This window comes from Chelonoidis abingdonii, chromosome 6 (genome assembly GCF_003597395.2).
Source record: "Chelonoidis abingdonii isolate Lonesome George chromosome 6, CheloAbing_2.0, whole genome shotgun sequence".
NCBI lineage: Eukaryota > Metazoa > Chordata > Testudines > Testudinidae > Chelonoidis > Chelonoidis abingdonii.
Window position 1 is genome coordinate 83601213 of NC_133774.1, and position 27030 is coordinate 83628242.

At 37.1% G+C, this 27030-nt stretch overlaps 1 protein-coding gene across 1 annotated transcript in view; it reads left to right on the top strand.

Annotated features, from left to right (window-relative positions):
• ADAMTS19 (ADAM metallopeptidase with thrombospondin type 1 motif 19) overlaps nucleotides 1-27030 on the top strand; it is a 249934-nt gene that overhangs the window by 185842 nt on the left and 37062 nt on the right. The window contains exons 15-21 of the mRNA XM_032795450.2: nucleotides 1376-1496; nucleotides 4490-4570; nucleotides 14484-14641; nucleotides 15921-16074; nucleotides 23416-23551; nucleotides 26039-26243; nucleotides 26804-26956. Of these exons, the coding sequence (XP_032651341.1) occupies nucleotides 1376-1496; nucleotides 4490-4570; nucleotides 14484-14641; nucleotides 15921-16074; nucleotides 23416-23551; nucleotides 26039-26243; nucleotides 26804-26956 (1008 nt within the window). The remainder of the gene's footprint in view (nucleotides 1-1375; nucleotides 1497-4489; nucleotides 4571-14483; nucleotides 14642-15920; nucleotides 16075-23415; nucleotides 23552-26038; nucleotides 26244-26803; nucleotides 26957-27030) is intronic.

Here is a 27030-nt window from a genome sequence, read left to right on the forward strand (position 1 = left end):
GCCTTAAAGTTTCATTTGGTATGTGCAAATCCGTATCTCTCTAGCTGCTCTTTCTTTGTCTTGTTTGGTGGTCCTTCATCCTCCTCCCTTCTTTTTAGTCCCACAGGTTTCTTTTTGACTCCTTCCTAATTCAATAGTGTGTAGCCCTACACCACTCAGTCATTGTCTTTATTGCAGTGTGTGAGATCTTTGCACAGGCATCCTCTAAACCCTGCCACATCAGGGTATGCCTAAGTTAGGATAAAAAGAGATTTTTTAAAAGTATTAGTTAAAAGTTTTAATCAACACATTATAAAACCCTGTTGTAAATGAGGCAAGTTGTATTTTAATGTGTAGGTTTCGTCTTAACCAGCTAACATGTTAATTCAAACACTTTAACTTATACACTTTAAAAATGTCCGTGTTATCCTAGTCTAGATATGTGGTAATAGGAAATAGGCATACAATTCTCATCTGAAAATCCTGATCTGTTACTTTCCTGTCTTTAATTTAAAAGAACTCTGATGGAGAAATGCAATTACAGTTATCATGTAATTGAACATGAACAGATTTCAGTTCACAGTAATTTCTCTTTTTATGGTTATTCTTCCCTGGCCTTGATGATTTATGAGGAGGAGTGGTGGTTTTATTGGTTTCATTGGATGAGTGCACCTATAAGAATACAGTTCATTCTGATTACCCTGGGATCTCTAGACTTTTTATATAAGAACCACATATGGTATTCAGTGTAATCTGTTTTTTATCATCAAATTAGCAATGATGTTTATGAATAGAAATAAGCATAGCAAAGTAATTTGTGTACTGCTAGAATAAATGTTTCTTGTTTTAAGGTTAGTGTTTGTGTTGATAGCCTTTCAATAAAACATCAGTAAAGGTTACATTTCCAAGTACATAATACAAGTTCCAAACACATTCACATTTATTTTAATATAGTAACTAGCACAGTAAAATATTTGGTGTCAGATTGTGCCTGACCCTTGTGTGGGTGCGTATACAGAGGAGCCCAAAGAACCTTCCCTGCTTTGCACAGCCAGTGTAAGCACCAGATAAAGCTACTGACTCTGTGATCAGGTGAACAGAGGGATTGTGCTGTCCTGACCACCCCCAAGAGTGCACGGTGCCACAAAGGGGAAGGGGCAGAGCAAGGAAGGGTCTGGGACATGGCTCCATCCTATATACACCAGCCAACAGAACTGGTCAGCCACATGAGTGAGGTGGTGGCTTGTTAATAAGTTGCATATGCCCTCTAAAGGGGGGAGGCAAGTTGTCATCTGGAATGCCTTGTGGTGCTCTCCCTGTGATGGGACAGCACTGCACCAGTCTAAACACACAATCCTACACTTAATTACAATGATAGGTTTATTTTTCTCCACAGAAATTTGGCTGTGATGGAATATTAGGATCTCTGGCACGAGAAGATCATTGTGGTGTCTGCAATGGTAATGGAAAATCATGCAAAGTTATTAAAGGCGATTTTAACCATACCAGAGGAGCAGGTATAACTGCGTATTTTTTACTTAAGAAACCATGCAGTGTTTTGATGGAATTGTGTGTCAAGAACTATGCTTCATTTTTGCTTAACAGTTAAGTTCTTGAGAACTATGTTCAGAGAGCTGCAGAAAACTTCTGTGAAGCTATTGATTGTTGTTTGATTATGATATGCAGTAATTGAGATGTGAGTGGAGAATTCACATGAAAATTTTCTAATGAAGAAATTGTAAAATGATGCTGTCTGTTATGTATTTATTAAATTACAATAGAGAAGGAATTATCTAATTTGCATTGGCTGCAGTTGTATAAAATAGTGTTTCCCCCAGTATGAAGGACACTATTTTATAGAAGACGCTGTTTTTGACAGATAGAAACAAGTATTTAGTAACCCCCACTTCAGTACCTGCATTTGTTTACCATTCTTGAGAATAAATGTTATCCAGATTACTATACATCACTTACATCAAAGTCTTTAACCAAAAGAAGAAATAAAGAATATGAAGGACAAATGTCCAAGGAAAAATTCTTATAAAGTGTAATAACATGAGTATAAAATTGTGAATAATAAATCTGAATGGCATTTCTGAAATGTTTTAGCAGCTAAGGGCTGATCTGACTCTCATATGTCAGTGTTTCCATTGAGCTGAATGGGATGACTTATGCACATAAGTGTTTGCAGAATTGGGGCCTAAAGCCATAAGGTTGTTCACCTTTTGCTGCGTCTAGAAGCAAACACATTTGGAACAATCCTTTATCTGAACATGCATTTGACAGATCATTATTTCAGCTGTGAAATGTTTGTGTGTAGTTATGATTTCTGCTTCTTTCTAAAGAAATTTGCAAAATTTCAAGATAGCGAGTAAATTATTTTGCACAAGATAGTATAATGAGAAGCAGACTGTAAGTATATGTTTGAAAAATAGAGAGATTTCAGTGCAATCTAGACTAAACTAAGCAGTGTTTTAGAAAAGAAAATTGGACACAGCCTTCAGATACTTGAATTTAGCCCTTTCTGAGGCTGGAGGTAATGTAGGACAGGGAAAACTGAAACACAAGTCTGAAGACTACAAACATATAAAGAAAGAGTTGCTAAGTTCAGTTACAGATCAAAGTTTGAATCTACAAAGCTATAGAAAAGGTAGCTGACCACATCAGTCAAAATCTGTCGACTCGCATTTATAACAGATAAATATCCAAATATATTGCAGGATTTTAGGTTAGGAATATCATGAAGCAGTACTAATCAACTTTTAAGCATGATTATATGAAGAGATATTTTCTAACTTTGGAACCTGAAATTTTAATTAATTAACTTTTAACAATTTTTAAAAAATATACTACTTTAAATGAGATAATTGCATTTCAGCTATAGGATATCAGGCACAATGATGTCAATACTCAGTAATATAATTTCATATGACAACCACATTTACAAAATGAAAAGTCATCTATTCTGTGAGGTCTGTCTAGGAGTTTTTAAAGTCTTGTTTCATAAATAAAATTTCTGATTAGATATAGCTTTGCACCAATACCTAGTTCCCTGCACTGCCTTTTAACCATTTTTTTTAATTTAAAGCAGCTGACTATGCAACATTTTAACAAATCCTACTTTCTTATTAACTGAAAAAAATAACTTAAAAGTTCACCAAGTTATTAATACGCACAATTGTAAGCTCAGATCTATGTCAGAATAAGGGTTGAGTATGGTAAAGGAACACAGGAGATCTAGAAACCACATTCAATGTATTTTATTTGTTAATTCTTTAAAACCAGAACATTGTTGGGATTTGGGGGTTCCCAGTGAGTCTGATGCTGGGTAGAATCAGGGGACTTCGATCCAATGCGATTCAATTCAATTCAATAAAGCTTTATTCAACATGTGCACAAAAGAGAGCCCCTGGTACCAAGAATCAGGCAGAGTCCCTCCAGCCAGGAGCCCCTCCCCTTGCTACTTTATAGCACATGGTGCTTATATAACAAGTTATATAACAATTTACATAATATGAACTTCTAACCAATCAGAGTTAAACAAACCCATATATGGGTTTGTTTATCACATGCTTATAGTTCTCCAGTCCACATGCTGAGCTCACACCCCTCCCCGTGGCCTTCTCCAGAATGTTCCTAGGTCAGTGAGCCACAGCATGCTTCCCTATGCATAAGCACCCTGTAAACCACATTTTATCTAAAATAAACACAACTATACCCTTCAACATCAAAATTATACATGCCACATAATGTTGGAATTCCATCATGGGCGTCAAGTGCCCATCATGATAGAGCACTCCATTTATCTGGAGCCAACTTCATCCATGTGGTTTCTGCCCCCAGAACTTTTTGAAGGAATATCAGCTTGATTGTGTTCATTTGGCTATAGATCATAGTATATGTTATATATAGCACATCACATGGATAATTGTGTGTTTTCAATGTTTCAGAGTTTTTAATGGGGCCGTCAGGAAACCTAGCAGTTCCATCTCCTTATCTCATGAAGTGGAGAGAGAATAAGCCTTGTGAAATTTATCTTTGAAGTATTTTATTTCATATAGGAGTGCTAATTAAAGACACAGAGGGATATATTTTCTCCTTGTTTATGGGCCTGATTCCATGAAGTGTTGAGCACCCTTGACTCCCAGACAGTCTATGACTACTCACAAACCTAAAATAAAGCTCATGTTAAAGTAATATTTTGCTGTATCAGGGCCCGTGAAGTCAATGAGAGTTGTAAGTGTTCAACAGCTTTGATGTTCTAGCTCTATATGGGCATCTCCTATTAGCATTCATAGCAGTCAATCACAATGACCATGGAACATACCCTTTATGTGAACTTATTTTTGGACGTTCACAGTACACGCTATCTTTGTAAAGGCTGTTTATGACAGGACATCCTGGAAAATATGATAAAATATTAGATTTAAACAAATAGCGGGTTAAAAAATGCAAATTCTACTGTTCTATAGTTTTGTATTTAACTTACAACATTTGATCGCATGCTTAGGTTACATTGAAGCTTTGGTGATACCTGCAGGAGCAAGAAGAATCAAAGTTGTGGAAGAAAAACCAGCTCACAGCTACTTAGGTATGTCTGACTAAGTAGCTCACAGCTACTGTTGGTATGTCTGACTAAGAAGGGAACCACAGAGAATATGAAAAAAAGTGAATTTTGTGGAAAGGCCCTTTAAAGGAACTGAGCCTCAGGGGAATGACAATTGTGTGTTTGCTTTTTAATAGATTCCTGAAAAATTACAGTTGTTGCTGTTCTGTTCCATGTTTTCAGTTTAAACTGAGAAACAGAACCAGTAAGAATTAATAGTGCAATGAAATGAAAAGTCTTTGGTTTGATCTTTGTATAAGCATAATTAACCTATAAAAAAGGTTTTATCTGATTAATCTCACTGTTTTCATGGAAAGTGAAACCAAATTAAGATAATAAATCTTAATAATAGCAGCCCTGGAGTTCAAAGGTTTGCTTTCAAGTTATCATGAGAGCTGCTCCTGCTCTGTTAAAATATCTGAAAAAGTTCAGTATTTTGGATTTCTCTGTTGTGTAAATACACTGATCGTTCTTTTGGTGGGGTTTTGGAAATGATGTCAGCACGTACAACAGAATCTCAAATTGATAACCTCCGTTTAGTGGTAAGTTTTCTAGGGTATTTTTGTTTTTTAAGAGTAATACGTATTCATTTTTAAATAATGCAAGTTGAAAACCAAACATACCTCAGATATTTAGTAAACTTGAGTGTATTTACTTCCCTAGTTCCTATTACATATGAACCACTCAGCTTCATCGTTTAGTCCATTTCATCTTGTCCAAACTTCTTGTAGCACACTCTAATAATGAGAGACTGGGTACTGTCCCAATCGACATAGTGCTGTCTTCATCAGGGGTAAAATAGGCTCAGCTGTGTTGCTCAAGGTGACCCCTGAGCAATATAGCTGAGTTGACCTAACTTTTCAGTGTAGACCAGCCCTTAGACTCGTAAGTGCCTAAATCACTTTTGAAAAATAAGATTTAGGCTCCTAAATCAGTTAAACGTTGCAATGTTGAGTGCTGCATCACCTAAATAGCTTTAAAAATCTGGCCCATACCCACCTGGGACACTCAGGTCACATACAGAATAGTCAGAACTTGAGTGAGGAATCTATGCTTCTGTTTGACTTGGAGGAATCAAACTCATTTGTGAGAAGCATCCAACTCTTCTTCTAACCAATACTTTGGTTAGGCTCAACAAGAAATATATACATTTTTTTCGTGTCACTTCATAACATCACAAAGTATCATAAGGGGCATCCTTAGACATGATACAAATCTTTGGAAATGTGCTCCTTATCGGGGTTGGTCACTAATTCTTAGTTACTTGTCATTTTACTTTTAATTTTTTAAGAACTCAACAAAGCAACTCAACCTTGTTGAGGTTCAGCTATTGTTATATTTGAAAGGCATTTGTTAAGCCATTTTTGAATTATTGAGGAGCAGGAAAAGGACTTGAATAATATTGTTCAAGTGAAAATCATATGTTCTTACTGCGGGAAGGAATTTCCTTTAAACTTTTCTTAAGTTGCTTGGTTGCAACAGTTCTGAGAGTAGTTTAAGAGTCTGAGCAGAATGAAAAGAATTCCAAAGTTTGAGACCAAGAATGAAAATTTCAGCTCAAAAAGATCATTTTGCAGAAAACTCTGTGACTGAAAAATGGCAGTTGTTATGCATATTGATACATCCTTAGCTACATCCAGCATTCCCTATCACAAATCCTATAAACGATTTAACTATTCTCATTTCTTTTTTTAATTTTATAAGTTTCTTTATGCTATTTTTACAATGTTGAATGCTTTATTTTCTTAATTTCTCGCCCTAACAACAAACTGTGTCAACTTTACATATTCAGAGCCAATTTTTCAGAAAATAACCTCTATAAATGCTGTAGAGAGGTATGCAATATGGCTGCAAAAACATACACTTCCAAAGCAGAAGCCAGGTTAAGACTGTTGGAACATTTGGCCCTTATTGTACTAGTGTAAATTCATTATGGGGGTGATCAGAACTGTTCTTTCATCTTCACAAGTAGTGGGGAGCAGAAGCACTGTGACCTGGGTCCTGCAATTGTATTGGCTAAATTGTGCCTTTAACCACAGTCCACATTAGTAAATAGAGAGGCTGGCTGTTCTACAGCAGCAACTCTCAGGAGGAATTCTGACTGATTGTGCCAGAATTGTTCATGAGCCCTACAGCGAAGATAAGAGTCATTGGCAGCAACTCTACCATCCTAGGAGAGAAGAGGGTGCAACACATGATCCTCTGTGCAGTTGGGCAGCTCTGCCATGGTCCGACCCTCACACTCTCTCTCTCTCTTCTCACCCCTTTGGGGGGCTAAATTCCTAGATGGGAGTGAGACAGTGTTTGCACTCCCAGCCACACTGTGACTATGTCCTGCACAGACTCAAAAGATTTACAGAATCTCTGTTACCTGTGAAAGATCACATATTAGCTAGTCAGCCCTAGATACATTACATGGTCAAAATGGCAATAATGATCCTTCTTCAGTACATCATTCTTAAGATCATATGGGTGGATAGAAATTGTACTCAATGACAAAAAGAAAGAAAACAGAGATGTTTAATTAATAACGTTTCCAGCCATCTGAAATCCAATTAATTTTAGAATTAAAACACCATATTCAAGAAGAAATTTGAGATTTCTGTCTAAGGAGTAGATTAACATTTGTTTTATTTCTCATCATGTTAACACTGTTGCCAGGAGACTTGATTAATTTTCTCTTGCTTTACAATCTCTATCATAAGAATAAGTTATGAGAAATTCAGGGTTTTGTGTATTAGCTGAATTGTTGTACAGTAATGCTGTGCTTTGTCCTTTCCTCAGTTTTCAAATTTAACAGGCTGGCATTACAATGACTTTTTGTTTAAAACCTCATTAATATGGGGTAAAAAAGGTAGTTTACAGTATGTTTTTAATAAAGAATATATTAGACTTTCACAATAGAATTCTCATTTTTGTGACAGTATTATATAATGACATGATATAACCCATTGCCATAATTTAATTTTAATAAGATTTAAGATTTAATAAGAATGGATAATGGAATATAAGAATTCTTTTATAGTCTAACAACTATAATCATCTCCTTACCTTCTGGTATCCTGCTAAACGGATGTTAGAAGGAAAAAATACAGTTATTTTCATATGTAGCACAGAAGTGGATTACTCTTGACTTCTCAGATATACAGTCATTCTCTTTCAAAGATGTAAACCTTTTGGAGTCCTGAGAATTTAATGCTACACAAATTTGTAATCACCAGTTCCATTTCGAGGCATCTAATGCATAATTGTGCTGCATGTGGTTTCCGTTATGGAATATGCTTCCTGAGGAAAAAAATGTGTCATATGGTCCTTTTATGTAGTCTGTCAAAGCACACACAGTTTTAAATATCATCTCTGACAATGCTTTTAAATATCTTGGGCCATATCCTCAACTTGTCTAAATTATCATAGCTCAGTTGAAGTCAATTTACACCATCTGAGGATCTGGTCTTTATCAACAAGAATTTGTACAACTTTGTGTATTAAGACCAAGCATATTTCCCTCCAACTTCCCTGTACTTAAAAATTCATATAATATGGTTAATATGTAGCAGTTTTGGAGCTAATTTTATACCAGTATAAAGTAATCATATGATTTTTAGAATTTGCTAATGGTTTATATCCTTGGTAGTTGTTAGTACTTTATTTCATGAATTTTGTGATTTATAATGATAGAAACTAACGCTGCCAAATTAAAAAAAACTATGTGGATTTACATTTTTTTTCATTAAGAGAAGATTATGTGGTTTTATTTTGTTTTAATTTAGTAACAAAGAAGACTCTGTGGAATTTACTGTCTGTAACAGTCCTTTTCAGTTCATTCAAATATTAGAGAAGAAAAAGTCACAGTCAGATCTTAGACTTCCAGTCCAATGTTTTGTGTATGCGAAATAGGTAGGACTGGTAGCAATTGATCAACGCATTTCAGAAAACACCCAGTATTAAGGATATGACAATCTATCATGCTCAACTGATATTTGTTTAAACTTGGTGAAAACATTTATAGAATTCTCACCTTGCCAAAGCAGTAAATTGTGAAATGAATATGTTAGTTATTCCTTCTCATTCATGAAAGCTAAATCCGATACCTCTGTTCAGAAAAGACCCACGTTATATCTTGCTTATGTGTTGTTTTCATTTTTAAAGGAGGAGGTCTAAATACAAGAGCAAAGCACAAAAATGTGAGAACAATTATGCACCTATATTTGCATTCTCAGTTTCAAAGACTATCCATGCAAAATGGGTAATTAAACAGAAATGGCTAGTTAGACATGTAATTAGCCATTTGCTGATCCATGTATCTAGATAGCACACACAAACGTAACTACAGTATATACACAAACATTAGGTATACATTTTTGCACATACATACTTTAATATGGGCCTCTGGACTCTTTTATTTTTTTATTTTTATTTTTTTTAAATCTGGTCCTTCCACTTAGAAGAATTGTACAACAACCCTCTCTTTGATAAATGCTACTAAGTTACTATTCTTGAGAAATTGTCTTGCGTACTTAGAGGATTCATCAGCTTTATTGTCAGAGTAGGTACAAAATGGAAGTGACAGAATATGTGAAAATTTATCCACAGTGCTAAAGATTTAAACATATATGTGTGAAAACAGTTACACAAATTAAAACACTCAAATCACGTTGCTATTCAGCAAAGCAGTTAAGTACATATTTAACTTTACGCATATGCTTAAGTCCTACTGACTTCAATGAGATTTAAGCATATGCCTTGTTGAATAGTGATGGTCTCCTTATTATTTGCAGAAACTGTTGGGAGAGAATACATGCAGATTGCTTTACGTAAGTTAGTTAAAGTTGTATCATCCATTAAAATCCCAACACCCTGTCTCCTTGGTTTCATTTTGTAGTAACCTTGATGACCTTGGCACATGGCATTTCCTGAGGATTAATGAACTGTTAAGGTTAACTGCCTGAGGTTCTGCTGAGGTGCCATCATCTCCTTCCTGCCCATCAGTAATCCTCAGGAAATACCCAGTGCTTTGATAGTTATTACTATTTAAAAAAAAAAAAAAAAAAGGCCCCCATAGACTTGTTCTTTACCCACATGAGTGTATGTAATATTCACACACACATTCAGGATATATATTTAGAATCACATCAGTTATACCAAAAAAACATTAATAAACATTGAATCACAAATATCTAAATTCTTTATTTGTATTTTAAAAGGGGAAAATAAAAGTATATTCTCTTCAGTATTAGGAAAACCTGATGATCAATATAAACTGTCATTTTTTGTTTTCTGTACTATTCCTATTATACAGGATTACCTCCATATTATATCTTTCCCTTTTTATTACACATCTTATTGGAAATATTTCTCAGGCACATTCTAACTACTGCCCTGCATAGCTTTTAATTAATTGTTTAATTATTGAAGTATGTGATTTTGTAAAAACTGTGAACGTTTTTCTGAAATTCTTCATTTGGGGAAGGGGGATTCTTTTTTTGACACTGTGCATGCTGCGATATACCTAATCAAACTATTGCAAAGAAGTTGTGTGGTCCTGATAACTATTCTTCTTTGATTTCCTTATGCTCACAACAGTGGCCTGACATAAATCAAGGGACAAGCAACTAATAGGAGAGCTTCCTACAGAGAGAGAATATCAAAGGTCACCCTCAGTTATTTGAGAGATGATGGGGAGTTTAGGTTATTCAACTGATAATATCTCTATATAAAAGTAATTTAATGTCTAAGGTAAATTTCTTCACATAATCAAAGATATTTATCAATTAAACTATGATATTCATTATTTAGCACTAAAGGAGTACTGAATATATTACTTCCAATATTTTAAATGTCCCATTGTTGGTTAATAAAAAATTGAAAAATGTGGTTGCAAAAGTACATTTAAATAGAAATAACACTAATATTGGTACATTATGTCAAATTATATCTAATTCTAGAGGCACTGATAGTGGCTCCAAATATAAGGTTGTAACATAATTTTGCCTTTTACACACCATTAAGCTGAAATTTTCGAAGGTGCTTGAGGTTTTGTAATTGGCTTTGAAAATGTGAAACAGTGGCTTACTTAAAAAAAACTAAAGGTAGAATGTACACTTTTAGGGGTTTATGATTTTTTATTTTTTACACTATTTTGGTCACTGGTAACTGTTCCTAGAAAAGTAGTAAATGGTCAAAATTACATTATGAAATTTTACATGTGGTGGCTCACCAAGTTTTGTTCCCTCTTTGCACACAAGCTATACCGCCCATCAATTCAGAATTCACAAAAATGTGAACTCCCCCCTCATTTGAACTCAATCCCCTTTTTCTTAAAATCTTTTATCCTTTCTCTACAAAAATTGGCAATTTCCACTTAATCAAAAATAAAAATATCAGAACAAAGCTGCTATTTCAGTAGTGTCCACATGAAGAGAGAGAACTCACCATTACAGTACATAAATCCAGCAAATGTACCACATTCCTCAGTTATTAAGTAAATGAAATTTAGCTGTCCCTCTTTTGGTACAGGCTAGCTTTTGATCTGTATTACAGAATAGTGCATTCTGTGGCATCAGATTGATCAGGAAAAGGCACTGAGGAGAATGTCACAGGATCTGACATATGTTTAGATATGCATGTGTTGGATGCTCAATTAACCCTAGGGAAAGATTGGTGAAGAAAATAACTGAAATAAAATAACCTTTGCAGATTACTCTTAGTATTTAACTTTAACGAGGTACTGCAAACAGATTCTGTAAATATGTTTACGTAGTAATGAAAAGTAGTAAATTATACTTTCCATTATTGTAGTGCAGTGGCACTCTCTTTCCATTTATTTCATGGGCTTTACAAAATGAAATTAAATGAGCTTCATAAAACTGCTGTGAAGTAGGAATTCCCATTTTACAGACTGGGTGCTTGTCTGTATGAATACTTAGTTTGCAGCAAGCTGGGGTGATAAAATCTACCTCACACTAGCCTGCCACATGCTAACTGTCTTTGTGGACCCTGCTCTCAGTTCCCTAGCAAGCTTTAATCTACTCCCATTTCAAAGTAGGGTAGAGCAAATGGCACTATGGACAGTTAGTGCGCAGCAGGCTAATGTGACGATGATTTACACCACAACTTGCTGTGAACTAAATGTTCATATACGTAAGCCCGAGAAAAAATAGGTACAAGAGAGAAATTTGGAGCATAGGAATTACCATACCAGATTATCCAGAATCTGATTTAACAGTGACTTATATCAGATGCTTCACAGGAACATGCATGAAACTACACAGTGGAAAATAATGGATGGGTGAAGTTTCTTCTTATTCCCTACCAGTTAGTGATGGTTGTGTAGTCTGAAGTATGAATATTTATGTATTCTCATTGGCCACACAATGTTTAATTAACCTTTTTAGTCTTAATGGTAGTGGTAACCTGTTCCCACAGGTCAGACACATACTGTTTAATTTTTTTTCTTTGATCAGTATTAAATTGATTGCCACTTGTTCTTGTATTATAAGAGAGAGTAAATGGGAGTACTTAATTTACCTTCTCAATGTTATTCATTATTCTGTATACCACAGTTATCTTCTTTCTAAATCAAGCAGACCAGTCTTTTCTCATATGAAAGTCTTTCCATGACTAGTCATTTTCATCATCCACCTTTGGATCCCTTATATTTCTGCTTTATAACTTTTGAGATTGGGTGATCAGAAACAAATGATGAGGGAAAGGTAAATAGAGCCATCATGATTAGCATATTAAGCAGAAGTCTCAGCATACCAACTGTCTAGCCAGTTTTTTTTTGCAAGTCTCGTGGCATAGATGAGTTTTAAAAAGATTTAAAGGAGAATAATGTATTGACTTTATGGACATTAATAAGGAATATTTCCCATGCATGGGGATGAAGGTTGACACTGTTGGTAGAATAGAGGCTTATTACATATTAGCACTGATAGGTAAGACAGAATTAAACTATGAAAGGCCTTATATAGGGATACAAAGAAATGAAAGACATAGACCAATGAGCCAAGGAAATTACTTTAGCAATAACATTTTGAATGGACTTGAGAGGATCAAGATTGCAATTGTCAGAGTTAGAATGAAAATAGTTGGAGTAATTAGGACTAGGACTATGAGCTTGGATCAAGTGTAGTATCTAGATAAACTTGCCCAAGGTGAAATAGGCTCTGGCAGAGCCAAGAATAGAACTTAAATCTCCTGATTCTCAGTCCTGAGCTTTAATCACAGGACCACCTTTCCTTTCTTTGAGTCAAATTCTGCAGCTCAAGTATGGGCCCTCAGATGTGACAAGAATACAAAAAGAACCAGAACGTTTCTGTTACATGGGAGGCCTGTTCAGAGATCTGCACCCTCTGCACACCTTATGTGCCAACATGGAGTGTTTTGGCGATGGGACAGGGGTTGCCTAGGTGGATCCACAGTTATGTTACTTCGGCAGCCAAACCCCCTCTTTTCTATGATTGACTGGGTACAAAACCTGAAGAGGCTGTTAAAGTCATATGGCTGCATAGCAGCTCCTCTGTTGATCAGGGAGAGGATTCCATTCCATCTTACCCTCTCTGACCCTTGCAGACCTTCCCAGTTTTTAGCCCATTTATGTTGGTTGTGTGCTGGGGAGAGGATTTGGAATTGACTACCAACTGCTAAATGGAACTTAATTAACTTTAAACAGTTGAATTGTTAAACCTAAAAGGCCAATTTTTGAAACTTATAAAATCACTGGTTATTTTTAGTACAGGAATATTTTACAGCATTAATGGATTTTATAGTCTTACTATTTATTGTACAGTGCTGTAGTGGCACACATTATTGGTGAATAATGCAATTGTGTTCCTGCCAGTCGATGGTCCTATTGCCATTGTTTCCCATAGAAACATAACATAACAGTATAAATATAAATAGGAGAGAAGTTGATCACCAGGAATGACTCACATTAATGTACAACTCTAAAAGAAATTCTGGGCACGAACTAAGGTGTTGAGGTTCTTTCACATAATTCTGAAGCCAAACATCCAATTTAAATGGGGAATGTGTAAAACTTCTTGCCACAAGGTGACTTTGAGTATACTTTACTTCACATGGCTATTCAAGAGCTTGATTCTTTCAAGAATTACAGACTTTTCACAGGAGAAAAAAATACTGAATTCATGTATCAAAAATGATACAAAATCGTTTATCCTCAATTCCTTGAAGTGTATCTTATTTAGTCTAATCAGTGCTTACAATGAAGCCAAAAGGGGGAAAGAGCCCTCCCCCCAAAAAGGTATTCCTGGCTTGAAATATCAAATTGTGCCTATATAGAAAAGTCATTTTTAAAAAAAAACAGAAATATAGTGCATAAATGTAGCCTGTCTGGGACAATTACAGTATTTCCATATTTTCAGTTAGTAAGCAATGGGGTCTACTAGTCAAAAAGAAAAGGATTTGAAAGCAGGAGGATTCTAAATCTTAATCTGCACTGACCCAGAGAAGTGCTCTGTGATTTCTGAAGCATTCCATTTGTCCCCCTTATTCCTTAGGTCTTGTCCATTCATAAAAATTACCATATTGGGGGCAAAGAACTTGTATAGACCAGACTGACCTGTGTTTTAATCAAGTTATTGAATAATGCTACAGGCCGTTAGTCCTTGTAATCAGGCCAATAAAACTGTCCTAAATTCAGAAGAATCCAAATAATGGCAGACATATGTTTTTTGTCATGTTTCCTTGCCAGAAAGTAAATCTAGAATGTGCTGTTGTTGAAGTTTATTTATGTAGGTTATGAATGACCAATAGCTTTGTGAATTGGATCCTGTGATTCCACAAACTTGTAAATTATACTGACAGCACAATATGAAGACGCCATAAAGTATTACAGTATAGTTCTCTTTCACATCATTTTTTAATATTTCCACAGCTCTTCGAGATGCCAGCAAACAGTCCATTAATAGTGACTGGAAGATAGAACATTCAGGAACATTCAATATTGCTGGGACTACTGTCCATTATGTTCGGAGAGGTCTCTGGGAGAAAATCTCTGCCAAAGGTCCCACAACATCACCTTTACATCTTCTGGTATGACAATATGGATTATATTTTTTACCTGTTTTATATGAAATAGCATGGTGGTGAGGTTGGTGTTTTATGTTTCTGGAATTGTTTAGCAATCCAAATAGCTTGACAGTTTTTTCTAATGTGAGATAGCTAGAAGCCATAATTGAGATGAAATCTTTTGTGTGACAAACATTATAGGAGACTTCACATTGTAGGAGCAGTGGGCTGTGGTGGTCACCTACTGAAATGGAGGAGAGGTGAAGTTGATAATAATGGTGATTCAACTGGAAGAGGGAGAGAGAGTATGGTGATTCTCAGAGTGATGATGGGAGAATACTCAACATTTTAAAATCCTCCAAATGCAAGAATCTGGGGAGAGAGATCCCTCCAAAAATAAAATTAAAACCTGATATCCTCCAAAAACTATATCCTCCTTGTGAGTAATATCATCTAGTATTCTTTCATGCAGAAACCTGAAGTTGTAATCCATCCTTTACCAATGGGTTAACTAGAATCAGATCTTGTGTGATGACATTCTCTCACTACACTGGTGGGACAGAGGTGTTCAAAATATTTGTCTGTAACTGTGAAACAAAAATTGGTTTGTGAGCCAAATTTATTTCTGAAAATCACTTTTATTCAATGAGCCAGAAGAAGCCACAGTATGCTTCTGCTATAGGTTATTTCTGGGGAACAAAATTCTCCTGCCATCATAAACATGTACACATCTCTAAAACTAAGTCACACGTTCCTTTTTAACAAGAATTTAGGCCAAATTTAAATGATTTATAAGTACCAATAACTTGACATTGACTGTATTATATGTTCAACAATTGCAGTGTGCTGCTAGTGACAATCATTATAGTAAAGAAACATATTTGGAGAAAAAGTTATATGGTTTCTATGTACATTGAACAATGAGTTAACAATATGGCTGCCTTAACATGGTCAGTTTCTAAACTATCCAACCACCCCTTCCTACAGAAAATTCTAATCTGAGAAAGTCAGCCTCAATTTTTGCTCCTGTCCTAGTGAGTTTTGTGCACATCCCTTCATCTATTCTGCTTAAATACTCTGTCCATTTCCTTTTTTTAGGTCATAGTAGCATAATACTTAAAGTCAAGAAGACTGTGATGGTTTCCTCTAAGACCAGAATGCAGCTCTGTACCAACAGAGAAAGTGCACATGAGCGATGTAGTGTTCATTCTTCCTTTACTACTCTATTTAATTTCTTTCTCTGGTCATAATATGACTTCAGCAATGTCTGTGAACATGAATCTTCATTCTATGTATGTTGCAGGTGCTGCTTTTTCATGACCAGAATTACGGTCTGCATTATGAATACACTATTCCACTGGACCCTCTTTCTGAGAATCAGAGCTCAAAAGTACCTGAACCTCTTTTTATGTGGACGCACTCAGGCTGGGAGGACTGTGATGCTGTATGCGGAGGAGGTAAATAATTTTTTTAAAGTTATAATATATATTTATATATACTTTGATAACTATATGTTCAATCAAGTGTTAGTTTTAATAGTGTTTTAATAATACCATCCTTATTACAGATGATATAATACAATAGGCATGGAAAGATTAAGTATATTTTTCATCTCCTTGCTTTTTAATTTTCAAAAAACAATAATATCTATAGTAAAATTTTACATCTGAGTAAAGTAGATAGTCAAAAAGGACAGTGAGGCAAGGAAGTCTGGTTAAACAAAATGAATTAAGGTCAAAATTATTAAAAAGCAATTGTGTGTGCATGCATGTACATAACAAACACATATGTATGCTTTGTTATGTTCCACTAAATATTTGGAATCAGTGAACATAATTTATCGGTAAAATACGTTTCAAAGTTTCCTAAGTGATGCTGAAGAAAATCTGTGCCCAAATCTCAGATCCAATCTATGTAACTAGTAGTTTGTCTTGATAATGATCCAAAAGTACATGTGCCACACTGTCAAGAGAGGCTCACAACTATGAGTGCCTACTTCAGGATAGACTGTCAAAAACAGGGAAGATGCCCCAAACTGGTGCTGTGTACTGTAATTAGATTTTACCAAGCCTGTAACAAATGTGAACTCCTATGCTAGTTTTTACCATGAAGTCACAGACAGTCCTCTTAGACTTTCCACTCTATCTTGCCACCCAGACAAACTAGACATAGTGATAATGGTCATTTATACAAAAAATCACACCACATCAGGTTGCTTCCAGTCCCAAGAGACCAGTCACTTACCAAAGATCAATTGGTGCTCTAGATCCTACACCAAAGACAATACCTGTAGACAATCCTGTAATAAACTATCTAAAGGTTTATTAACTAGGAAAAAGGAATCAGAGAGGTTTCAGAGGGGTAACCATGTTAGTGTATATCAGCAAAAGCAATGAGGAATCCTTGTGGCACCTTAGAAACTAACAAATTTATTTGGGCATACACTTTCATGAGCTATAACCCACTTCATCAAATGCATGGAGTGGAAAATGCAGTAGGCAGGTATAAAAATACAGCACATGAAAAGATGGGAGTTGCCTTACCAAGTGGAGGGGTCAGTGCTAATGAGGCCAATTCAGTCAAGATGGAAGTGGCCCATTCCTAACAACAGAAAAGAAGGCGTGAATATCAACAGAGGGAAAGTATCAGAGGGGTAGCCGTGTTAGTCTGGATCTGTAAAAAGCGACAAAGAGTCTATAAGGTGCCACAGGACTCTTTGTCACTTTTAACAGAGGGAAAATTACTTTTTGTAGTGACCCAGCCACTCCCAGTCTTTAGTCAGGCCTAATTTGAAGTTTGCAAATTAATTCCAGTTCTGCAGTTTCTCATTGAAGTCTGTTTTTGAAGTTTTTTTTTGTTGAAGAATGGCCACTCCTAAGTCTGTTATTGAGTGTCCAGGAACCTATCCTTGCAATAAAACCTGTTACCAGTTCTGTCCACATATCTATTCAAGGGACATAATCACATCAGTTACACCATCGGAGGCTTGTTCACCTGCACATCTACCAATGTGATATATATTCCATCATGTGCCAGCAATGCCCCTCTGCCATGTACATTGGCCAAACCAGACAGTCTCTACGCAAAAGAATAAATGGACACAAATCAGATGTCAAGAATGATAACATTCAAAAACCAGTCAGAGAACACTTCAGCCTCCCTGGTCTCTCAATTACAGACCTAAAAGTCGCAATACTCCAACAAAAAAACTTCAAAAACAGACTCCAACAAGAAACCGCAGAATTGGAATTAATTTGCAAACTGAACACCATTAAATTAGGCTTAAATAAAGACTGGGAGTGGATGGGTCATTACACAAAGTAAAACCTATTTCCCCATGCTAATTTTCCCCCTACTGTTATTCACATCTTCTTGCCAACTATTGGAAATGGGCCATCCTGATTATCACTACAATTTTTTTTCTCCTGCTGATAATAGTCCACCTTAATTGATTAGTCTTATTATAGTTGGTATGGCAACACCCATTTTTTCATGTTCTCTGTGTATATATATCTTCCTACTATATTTTCCACTGCATGCATCTGATGAAGTGGGTTTTAGCCCACGAAAGCTTATGCCAAAATAAACGTGTTAGTTTCTAAGGTGCCACAAGTACGCCTTGTTCTTTTTGCAGGGAGATTGAAGTGCTCTCCTACTGGTTTTTGAATGTTACAATTCTTGATGTCTGATTTATGTCCATTTATTCTTTTGCATAGAGACTGTCTGGTTTGGCCAATGTACATGGCAGAGGGACATTGCTCACACATGATGGTATATATCACATTGTAGATGTGCAGATGAATGAGCCTGTAAGCATGCAGACTCACCCCTGTGGCACCTCCTCAGGGAATTAGCTCAATTTCAAGTCCAGAGTGCCCTCTGCAGGCTGGTGATCTGCCACAACTGGGCCCCATGTCCCCCCAGACCCCAGTGCCCATTTTCTCTGGGGTGCTGCCCCCTGGCAATACCCCAACAATCTCTGTAGGCCCACACCCACTACCCCCACCTTGCCTCAATCTGGGCTACTGCCCGTCCTCACCTAGCTCACTCACTGGGGCAGACTGCAGTATAGACACCACTCATCACAGGCAAGAGGGTTTGACCTACTGCCTTCTTCTACCACTCAGTACCTCTGTGGGCCTGGGACCAGGCCCTGCAGCCTGGGGAGTAGCCAGCTTGGAGCTCCCCTGCTCCTTTGGCTCTTCCCCAGCCCTGCTTCATGCCCAGGTACCCTCATATTCCCCTGCAGCCAGGCCAGTCTCCCTCCACAGCTAGAGGAGAGACTCTGCTCTGCTTCTGGCTGCCCTGGCCTTCTTATAAGCCCCAGCTGCCCTGACTGGTGCATGGCCCAGGTCTAGCACATTCCCCAATTTGCTTCGGCTTTTTCTCCTAGTCCCTAGCTCTCTCCCAGGCTGACTTCTACCCTGTCAGGACTGGAGTGGGTAACCATCCTGCTACCCTGATGGTGTGGCTGATGTGGCTAGGCCCTATGATGGTGTCCCTTGAATAGATATGTGGACTGATTTGGCAACAGGGTTTGTTGAAGGAATTGGTTCCTGGGTTAGTGTTTCTGTTGTGTGGTGTGTAGTTGCTGGTGAGTATTTGCTTCAGGGTAGGGGGCTGTCTGTAAGTGAGGATGGGCCTTTCTCTGAAAGTCTGTGAGAGTGGGGGATCATCCTTCAGGATAGGTTGTAGGTCCTTGATGATGATCTGGAGAGGTTTTAGTTGGAAGTTGTAGGTGATGGCTACTGGTGTTCTGTTACTTTCTTTGTTGGGTCTGTCCTGTAGTAGGTGACTTCTAGATACCCTTCTGGCTCTGTCAATCTGTTTCTTCACTTCCCCAAGTGGGTATTGTAGTTTTAAGAATGCTTGATAGAGATCTTGTAGGTGTCTGGCCTTGGCTACACTGGCGCTTTACAGTGCTGCAACTTTCTCGCTCAGGGGTGTGAAAAAAACACCCCCCTAAGCGCTGCAAGATACAGCACTGTAAAGCGCCAGTGTTAACAGTGCCGCAGCACTGGTAGCGCGGCTCCCAGTGCTGCAAGCTAATCGCCATGAGGAGGTGGAGTACGTGCAGCGCTGAGACCACACTCACACTTCAAAGCGCTGCTGTGGCAGCGCTCCCGCGGCAGCACTTTGAAGTTTCGAGTGTAGCCAAGCCCTCTGTCTCTGTCTGAGGGGTTGGAGCAAATGCAGTTGTATCTTAAGGCTTGGCTATAGACAATGGATCGTGTGATGTGTTCTGGATGAAAGCTGAAGGCATGAAGGTAAGTATAGCAGTCAGTAGGCTTCCAGAATAGGTAGTGTTTGTGTGACCATTGCTTATTTGCACTGTAGTGTCCAGGAAGTGAATCTCTTGTGTGGACTGGTCCAGGCTGAGGTTGATGGTGGGGAACAAATTGTTGAACTCCTGGTGGAATTCCTCAAGGGCCTCCTTCTCACGGGTCCAGATGATGAAGAGGTCATCAGTGTAGCACAATTAGAGTAAGAGTTCTAGGGGATAAGAGCTGAGGAAGCGCTGTTCTAAGTCAGACATATAAATGTTGGCATACTGTGGGACCATGCAGGTACACAAATGGCATAATAATAATGATAGTGTGATAATTACACCATACTGGAAAAATCTCACTACACCTCATATTCACATCAACAAGCAATGCTATCTGTGTTTCTAATTATAGTCACTTGATTACTACTATCTTTTTCTTTTGCCTGTTCTCTCCTGTTTGCAGGTACGGGTGTGTTGCATAATATATGCTGTGCTTTTTTATCCTCATTCACTATCCTGTTTACTTTATCGTTCTCAAACTCTTGCAGAATTGAAAACATAGGTGACATTTGCACTGCTATATATGCTGAGTGGCCCTTTCTCTGTGTTTCTTGTTTGATCACAAAGGCACACAGAACCACAGAAGATAGGGAAAAATATATTAGTTCTTCTATTAGCTCCTAAGACATCCATTACCAAAGTTTTTGATTATCAACCACGTAGTCTCTCTCCTTGACCATCCACTTCCCTGGGGTGACTTTTCACAAAACCAGTACTTTATATCTGACTTATCAGTCCTCATCCTCAAAGGAAACCTGCATAACGCTTTCAAAATATAAGCCTGGAAGCTTAAATTCATTACTTAGCTAGACACTAAAAATCATAGACTGAAAAGAGACACTGGATTTACAACTTATTACAACAATCTAACCCTCTAACCTCCTCTTTTTGTCCTATGACTGCAGAGATGTTATCGGGCCACTCTATCTTGAATGGTCCCTTACAATATGTGCTAACTATTTATGATAAACAATCTTTTCCCCCTTGCATTTTGCTGTTACATTGGGATTACCTTTCCCAGACCTGAAGAAGAGTTCTGTGTGGCTCAAAAGCTTCTCTCTCTCACCAACAGAAGTATTGTCAGAAAGCTATTTTTGATATACAGTCCAAATTTCCCCTTTCTAAAATTTAATCTTATAACTCCTAATTATACCACCATGTACCAACAAAAGTAATTAACCTTCAACCGTCATGTATATCTTCTTTAAATATTCATAGACTCCTGTTATGTCTATCCCCTGCCCATCCACTCCTTTATTTGTTGCTTAGCAAGTCTCCCGAAGTTGCACTGTCTTAGTATTCTACATTTCACACTACCCTGACATGGTCACTTCTAATCCTGAAAATTGCTGTGCTTCTCTTATTGACCCAAATAGTAAAAGCTGGAAACATACCACTTATTCATCATAATAGTCTAAAGACTCACTGTCCCAGCTACTTTGACTCTGTGAACAATCCTTAATTCTCTACAGATGAGTTTCCATGGATATGTATGTTTGCGGTTTGGTAAGAGAACTCTCCTCTGTAAGCATTCTGTACTTGCTACAAGCAGCATCTCCTTTTCTAACTAGTGCCACTCCTCGGATTCATTTTAGAATATTAACACTTTTAATGACTTCCTGCTGTATTTTTATTATAATTCCAGTACTTGCATTTATCATGAACTCTCATAAGTATACCATTTCTAGTGTTTCTCATTTTCTGAGAAAAGCTCAAATGTAACATTAATCCTAGTCATTTATTCTACATGACAACTTAGATAAACATTTAGCAAACTGTTTCATTATGTCTGTTTATCATTATTTGGTCCTGCCATGAGGGCAGGGTACTGGACTCGATGACCTCTTGAGGTCCCTTCCAGTCCTAGAGTCTATGAATCTATGAATCCTTTTCTTTTGTAATTGGCATAAGCTTGTGGTGTTATTTAAATTAGTTTAGGTAATCTAAAATTCGTCTTTCTGAGATATTTTAATGCAAATGCTCTAAATTACAGCTTCAAGATTATTTATTTTTGACAAAAGAAACATTCATTGTAACTGTCCTATTGTCTGTTCTTATAAACACAAATAACATAATGTAAAATGTTATAGACTATGTGATGTGGAAAGATTTGAGTTTAAACTGTTATTGTCAACATTTAATCAATCAGAAATAACAGTTTACTATCATATATTTATTTAAATAACACTTAAAATGGATAATAAAAAGGAGGTATAAATGAAGCTGTGTGGCAAAAAAGTTTGGTGTGTGGGTGTATGTGTGTATACCTACATATCTGGAGATACATACATACACGAAACTATAAAATAGTTAAGGTAATCGCATGCAAATATTATTTACATACATACATACGTACATATATATACACACATATATGTGTGTATGCATGTATACACACGGAAGTACACAGAAAAATGTAAATCATTTAAGGTGGCCACACACAAATTATATATAAAAATATGTACACACATACTTTACTGCTGCATCCATAGGCACATTCCTTATCACTACCATATACCATAGTCTTAACTCTGCCTTCCTCCTACTCCCACCCTTTTACCAAATTATCAAATTACTAGTTTAAATCAGCAAACTTCAAATTAGATGTACCTCACTATTGGAACAGATTAGCAAAGGATACAGTAAATTCTCCACTGTCTAGTGTCTTTAAGTCTGGATAGCTTTCTAAAAGATACGTTCTTCTTCGGCAAGTTGTTGGGCTAGAATCAGAAATCTGTGAGTGAAATTCTGTTGCCTGTGTTATGAAGGTCATGCTAGACCATCACAATAGTTCCCACCAGCCTTAAAATCAATGAATCTACTTGCTCCCTACACGATTTATGTGGATGTTTGATGTGCTTGTTTAGTGTGTTGGAAGGAGGGTGGTGGGGAAAACTAGCATCACATGGGTGCAGAGGTAAGGTTGTGGAGTACAGTAGTTGTGGTAGTGATAAAGGTGTGTATCTGGGTAGAGAAGAATGTGTGCTTTGGTGTGTAGGTACACATAAAATACATCTGATTTTTGCAAGTGTATTTATAATTAACATATATTTTTTCTGTGCAATTATAAATCACGACTTCTTTTATAGTCAACCAGATCCCTCCACCTTTAATTATTCCTGGTATCGTTGGTTTCCATAATTGCCATTCTAAAATGTAGAAATGGCATACTTCATTTTTCTAAGCCAATGGATGAATTCAGTTTGTTTTTTTCCATAAAATATTTACTTTTCTAATCAATGGTTTGTAAATTTTCACATGTGAAACCAAAACATATATAATGTACATATGTATAGAAAACTATATCTGAGAATAACTTACTGTATTTTATTTCACATCTTTCATCCAAATTACACATAAAGATAGTAGTTTTATCAGATAAAGTTACCTGTGACTCAACCTAGATTTTTTTTAAAGAAAGCTGGACATTTCCCATTTTTCCATGTATCTTTGCTTTATGTTTTATTAGGAGAAAGAAAGACAACAGTATCTTGCACAAAGATTATGAATAAGAATATCAGTATTGTGGACAATAAGAAATGCAAATATTTAACAAAGCCTGAGCCACAGGTCCGAAAGTGCAATGAACAACCGTGCCAGACAAGGTGATAGTGATTCAATTACATTCAACTGATATTAATGTTAAGTGGTGGAAATCACAGGAATCGATTTAAGCATATGCTTAAAGTTAAACATGTGCTTAAAAGCTTTGTTGAATTGGGATCATAATCCTTAACAGCACTTGCTAAACATTTGTTACGCTAAAAAGTAAATACTTCAATTTTTCTATTTTTCATTTACTGATCTTCCCAATTTCTTTGAAGCATGAACATCACCAGTGTCTATGGATCAATATTCTGTGTGCAATGGGTAGAAAAGGCACAATTAGCCTTTTTTCTAAATTTCATCCCCAGCAAAGGGGCTGACTACAACTGTAGTTCCTGCACTCTAAGCACAGAGACTGCTCCCTGATAGTGTTCTAGTTGGCTAAGTTGTTGGGGAAAAGGCAGATTCATGCCATTCCCTTTTTACCAGTCAGCAGAGTTGGCTGGACACGCAGGAAATGTAGCTGGCCACCTTAATGGGGTGTAGTGGCTGGCTCATTCCTGGGCATGACGGGGATTTTCTGTGGCAAATGTGTAGTTCTGCATCCACTGCCCCTGGTGACTACAGTAAGCATTCTGTCTGTAATGCTGCTTTTGTTAAACTTCAGAGAATACCATCCTTTCTCTGAGTTGTTGCTGCAGTACAGTTAAGGAGAATCTTTGGACTTTAATACAGCAAGCATGCAGGTTTGCAATGGCTACTATGTTTCAGAGAAGGTAAATTCAAATGGAAAGGTATCAGATGACATTTCATGATCATCATCAGACTCAGTCCCTGGTATTACCAGACTTATGTGATCATGAGAAATGAAGACTGTGTCCAGTGCCATAGTCCTCACACAGGCAAAATTCCTATGTACATGAATGGGGATTTTGTGTCTATCAGACTGGCAAGACTGGGATCAAAATTATATGGATAGAAGAGAGAATAGTATTTTTAAAATAAAGCAAAGGAGAGAAGAAAACAAATTAAATTACTAGTAAAATATTTTAACGAAGCATGCATCTTTTTTTTAAAAAAACATCAGTTTCCTTAGAAAGTCTTTAACCGAAAAAGTCTGTAAAGTAAAAAATATATTGTATTTTAAGATCAGAAGGAACCACTATGATCATCTCCTCTGATCTCCTGCATAACATAGGCTGGAGAATTTCACCTTTATAGAGTGAGCATTTTTATTTCAGTTTATACGCAGTGATTTTTAAAAATGTCCCAGTAGTGGCTGAGGGATAGAAATGGGAGAAATCTGCTTCTTTTCTGAGATCCTATCAATTATAATTATTTTTAAATGTGTTGCACTGTTTTTACACACAGCAGAGGTATCACATAATTTAAATAGTACATAAAGCCATAACCTAAAGCTGCTAATAAGAAGTCCTATCTGGAGCAATATAGAAAGTATCTCATGGTCCTGAATTCAGAGTGGTCAAACATTTTGTATTCAAAAAAAATTATAAAACAAACATTATTTCACCAATGGGGGAATTTCATTCCTATGCGTTTAGTGCATTCTCTAAGCATTACTATTTATTTGTTACTGACACCTGCCATTTTTAAATGCGTATTTGTATGTCTCTCTTAACAAGCTGTAATATGGACATTGAGCCTTTGGAACTAATCATAAAGAAAAACAAATTAAAATATTTATATGTGATGTTTGCTCAGAGTGAGCATGACAGAAAGCTGGAATGTCCACTGTAAACTTCAGTTTTCTAAATACTGTCAGTTACAGATGCCTGGGATGCATGTGTAGTCTGCACCAAAGGGCAGAACCCTCTAGAAACCTTTGACTTTTGAGGGATGCATAGAGATCATCCGGAGCTCTGGAACGTTCTGGAAAGGTTACTTACTAGCAACTGTAGCTCTCCAGATGTGTTGGCTCTCCAGATCCACACTGACCCTTTCTTACTCCGCTCTACTTCAGAAATATAAATTGTGTGTCTGGAGTTAGAGATGATCTAAAGGACACATAAGAGAAGGGACTTTTATACCCTTGACACCAGAATAGTGAGTCTGAGGCATGAGTGTGCACACTCCTAACAGTTCACTGCTTTCAAAGAGTTCCATGGTTTGTGTGACAGGACATACAATTTCTATAGTGTGTATTTGCAAGGGGAAATATTCGGAGAACAACAGTTACTGGTAAGTAACCTTCTGCTTTTAAAACTTTACATTTGGGTACATTTCTAATTAAAATAATAAGGAAGGAGAGGGGAAAAGCTTATGTTATATAAAGGACTGACTAATTAGAAATTGGAAAGAAAAAATTAACCTAAATGTTAGAATACATTTCTTAAATATGTGGTGAGTTGAGTTAAATTCATCTCCTTCTAAATGTGATAGTCATTGCTAGAGTTATTTAAAAATGGACAAAGCACTCAAAATATATGTTAGGGAACAATCCTATTGACAGAGAGAGGGTCAAGATGACCTAATCCGTCTTTTCCATCCCTGATTTCTGTTGTTCTATTATTTATGTTTCTTTGTAGATGGATGATGACCGAATGGACTCCTTGTTCAAGGACATGTGGAAAAGGAACCCAGAATAGACAAGTTGCCTGTACACAGCAGCTCAGAAATGGAACCTTGATTAGAGCTAAGGAAAGAGATTGTCTTGGGCCAAAACCTGCTTCTGCACAGCGCTGTGAAGGCCAGGATTGTATGACTGTGTGGGAAGCTGGAGTGTGGTCTGAGGTGCAGTGTATTCATTATTCTCTATGTACTATAGTTTCTTAAAAATTTCTAGAGATTTTGTTGGAACCCACTTGGGGGGGTACAGAAAGCTACAGTCCGAGGGTTATCTGTAACTTTTACTGGTAAAAAGTATTACCTCACATATATGGCATTAGAATTAGACAAGGATAAAACTACCTCAGTTTAACTGATTTGGAATAGTTGATATCTATTGAACTTTGACAAGTGGCACATCCCAGATTAAGGAGGTTTTTTTGGTCCTTCATGCCACAGCTCTAATTTCTCTGGAATTAAAGATGATTGAGTAATAACACCCACTGCCTGTGCAGAGGTGGGCAAACTATGGCCTGTGGGCCACATCCGGCCCATGAGACCCTCCTGTCTAGCCCTTGAGCTCCTGTCGTGGGAGGCTAGCCCTGGGCCCCTCCCCTGATGTCCCCCCACCCCTGCAGCCTCAGTGCGCCACGCCACCAGTGCAACACTCTGGGCAGCACAGTTGCAGAGTCACAGCCTGACTTTGTCTTGTACAAGTGTAAATCATATCTTCCTGTATTCTACAGTGCTCTGTAAAATGTGGCAAAGGAGTACGACATCGGACTGTGAGGTGCACCAATCCCCGAAAGAAGTGTGTTTTGTCCACAAGACCTAAAGAAGAGGAAGACTGTGAGGACTATTCCAAATGCTATATCTGGAGAATGGGAGACTGGTCCAAGGTGGGATATGACACTAATACCACATAATACAACAAAAACTATTTTTCCAACAGGATTTATTGGAATAAGTTTTA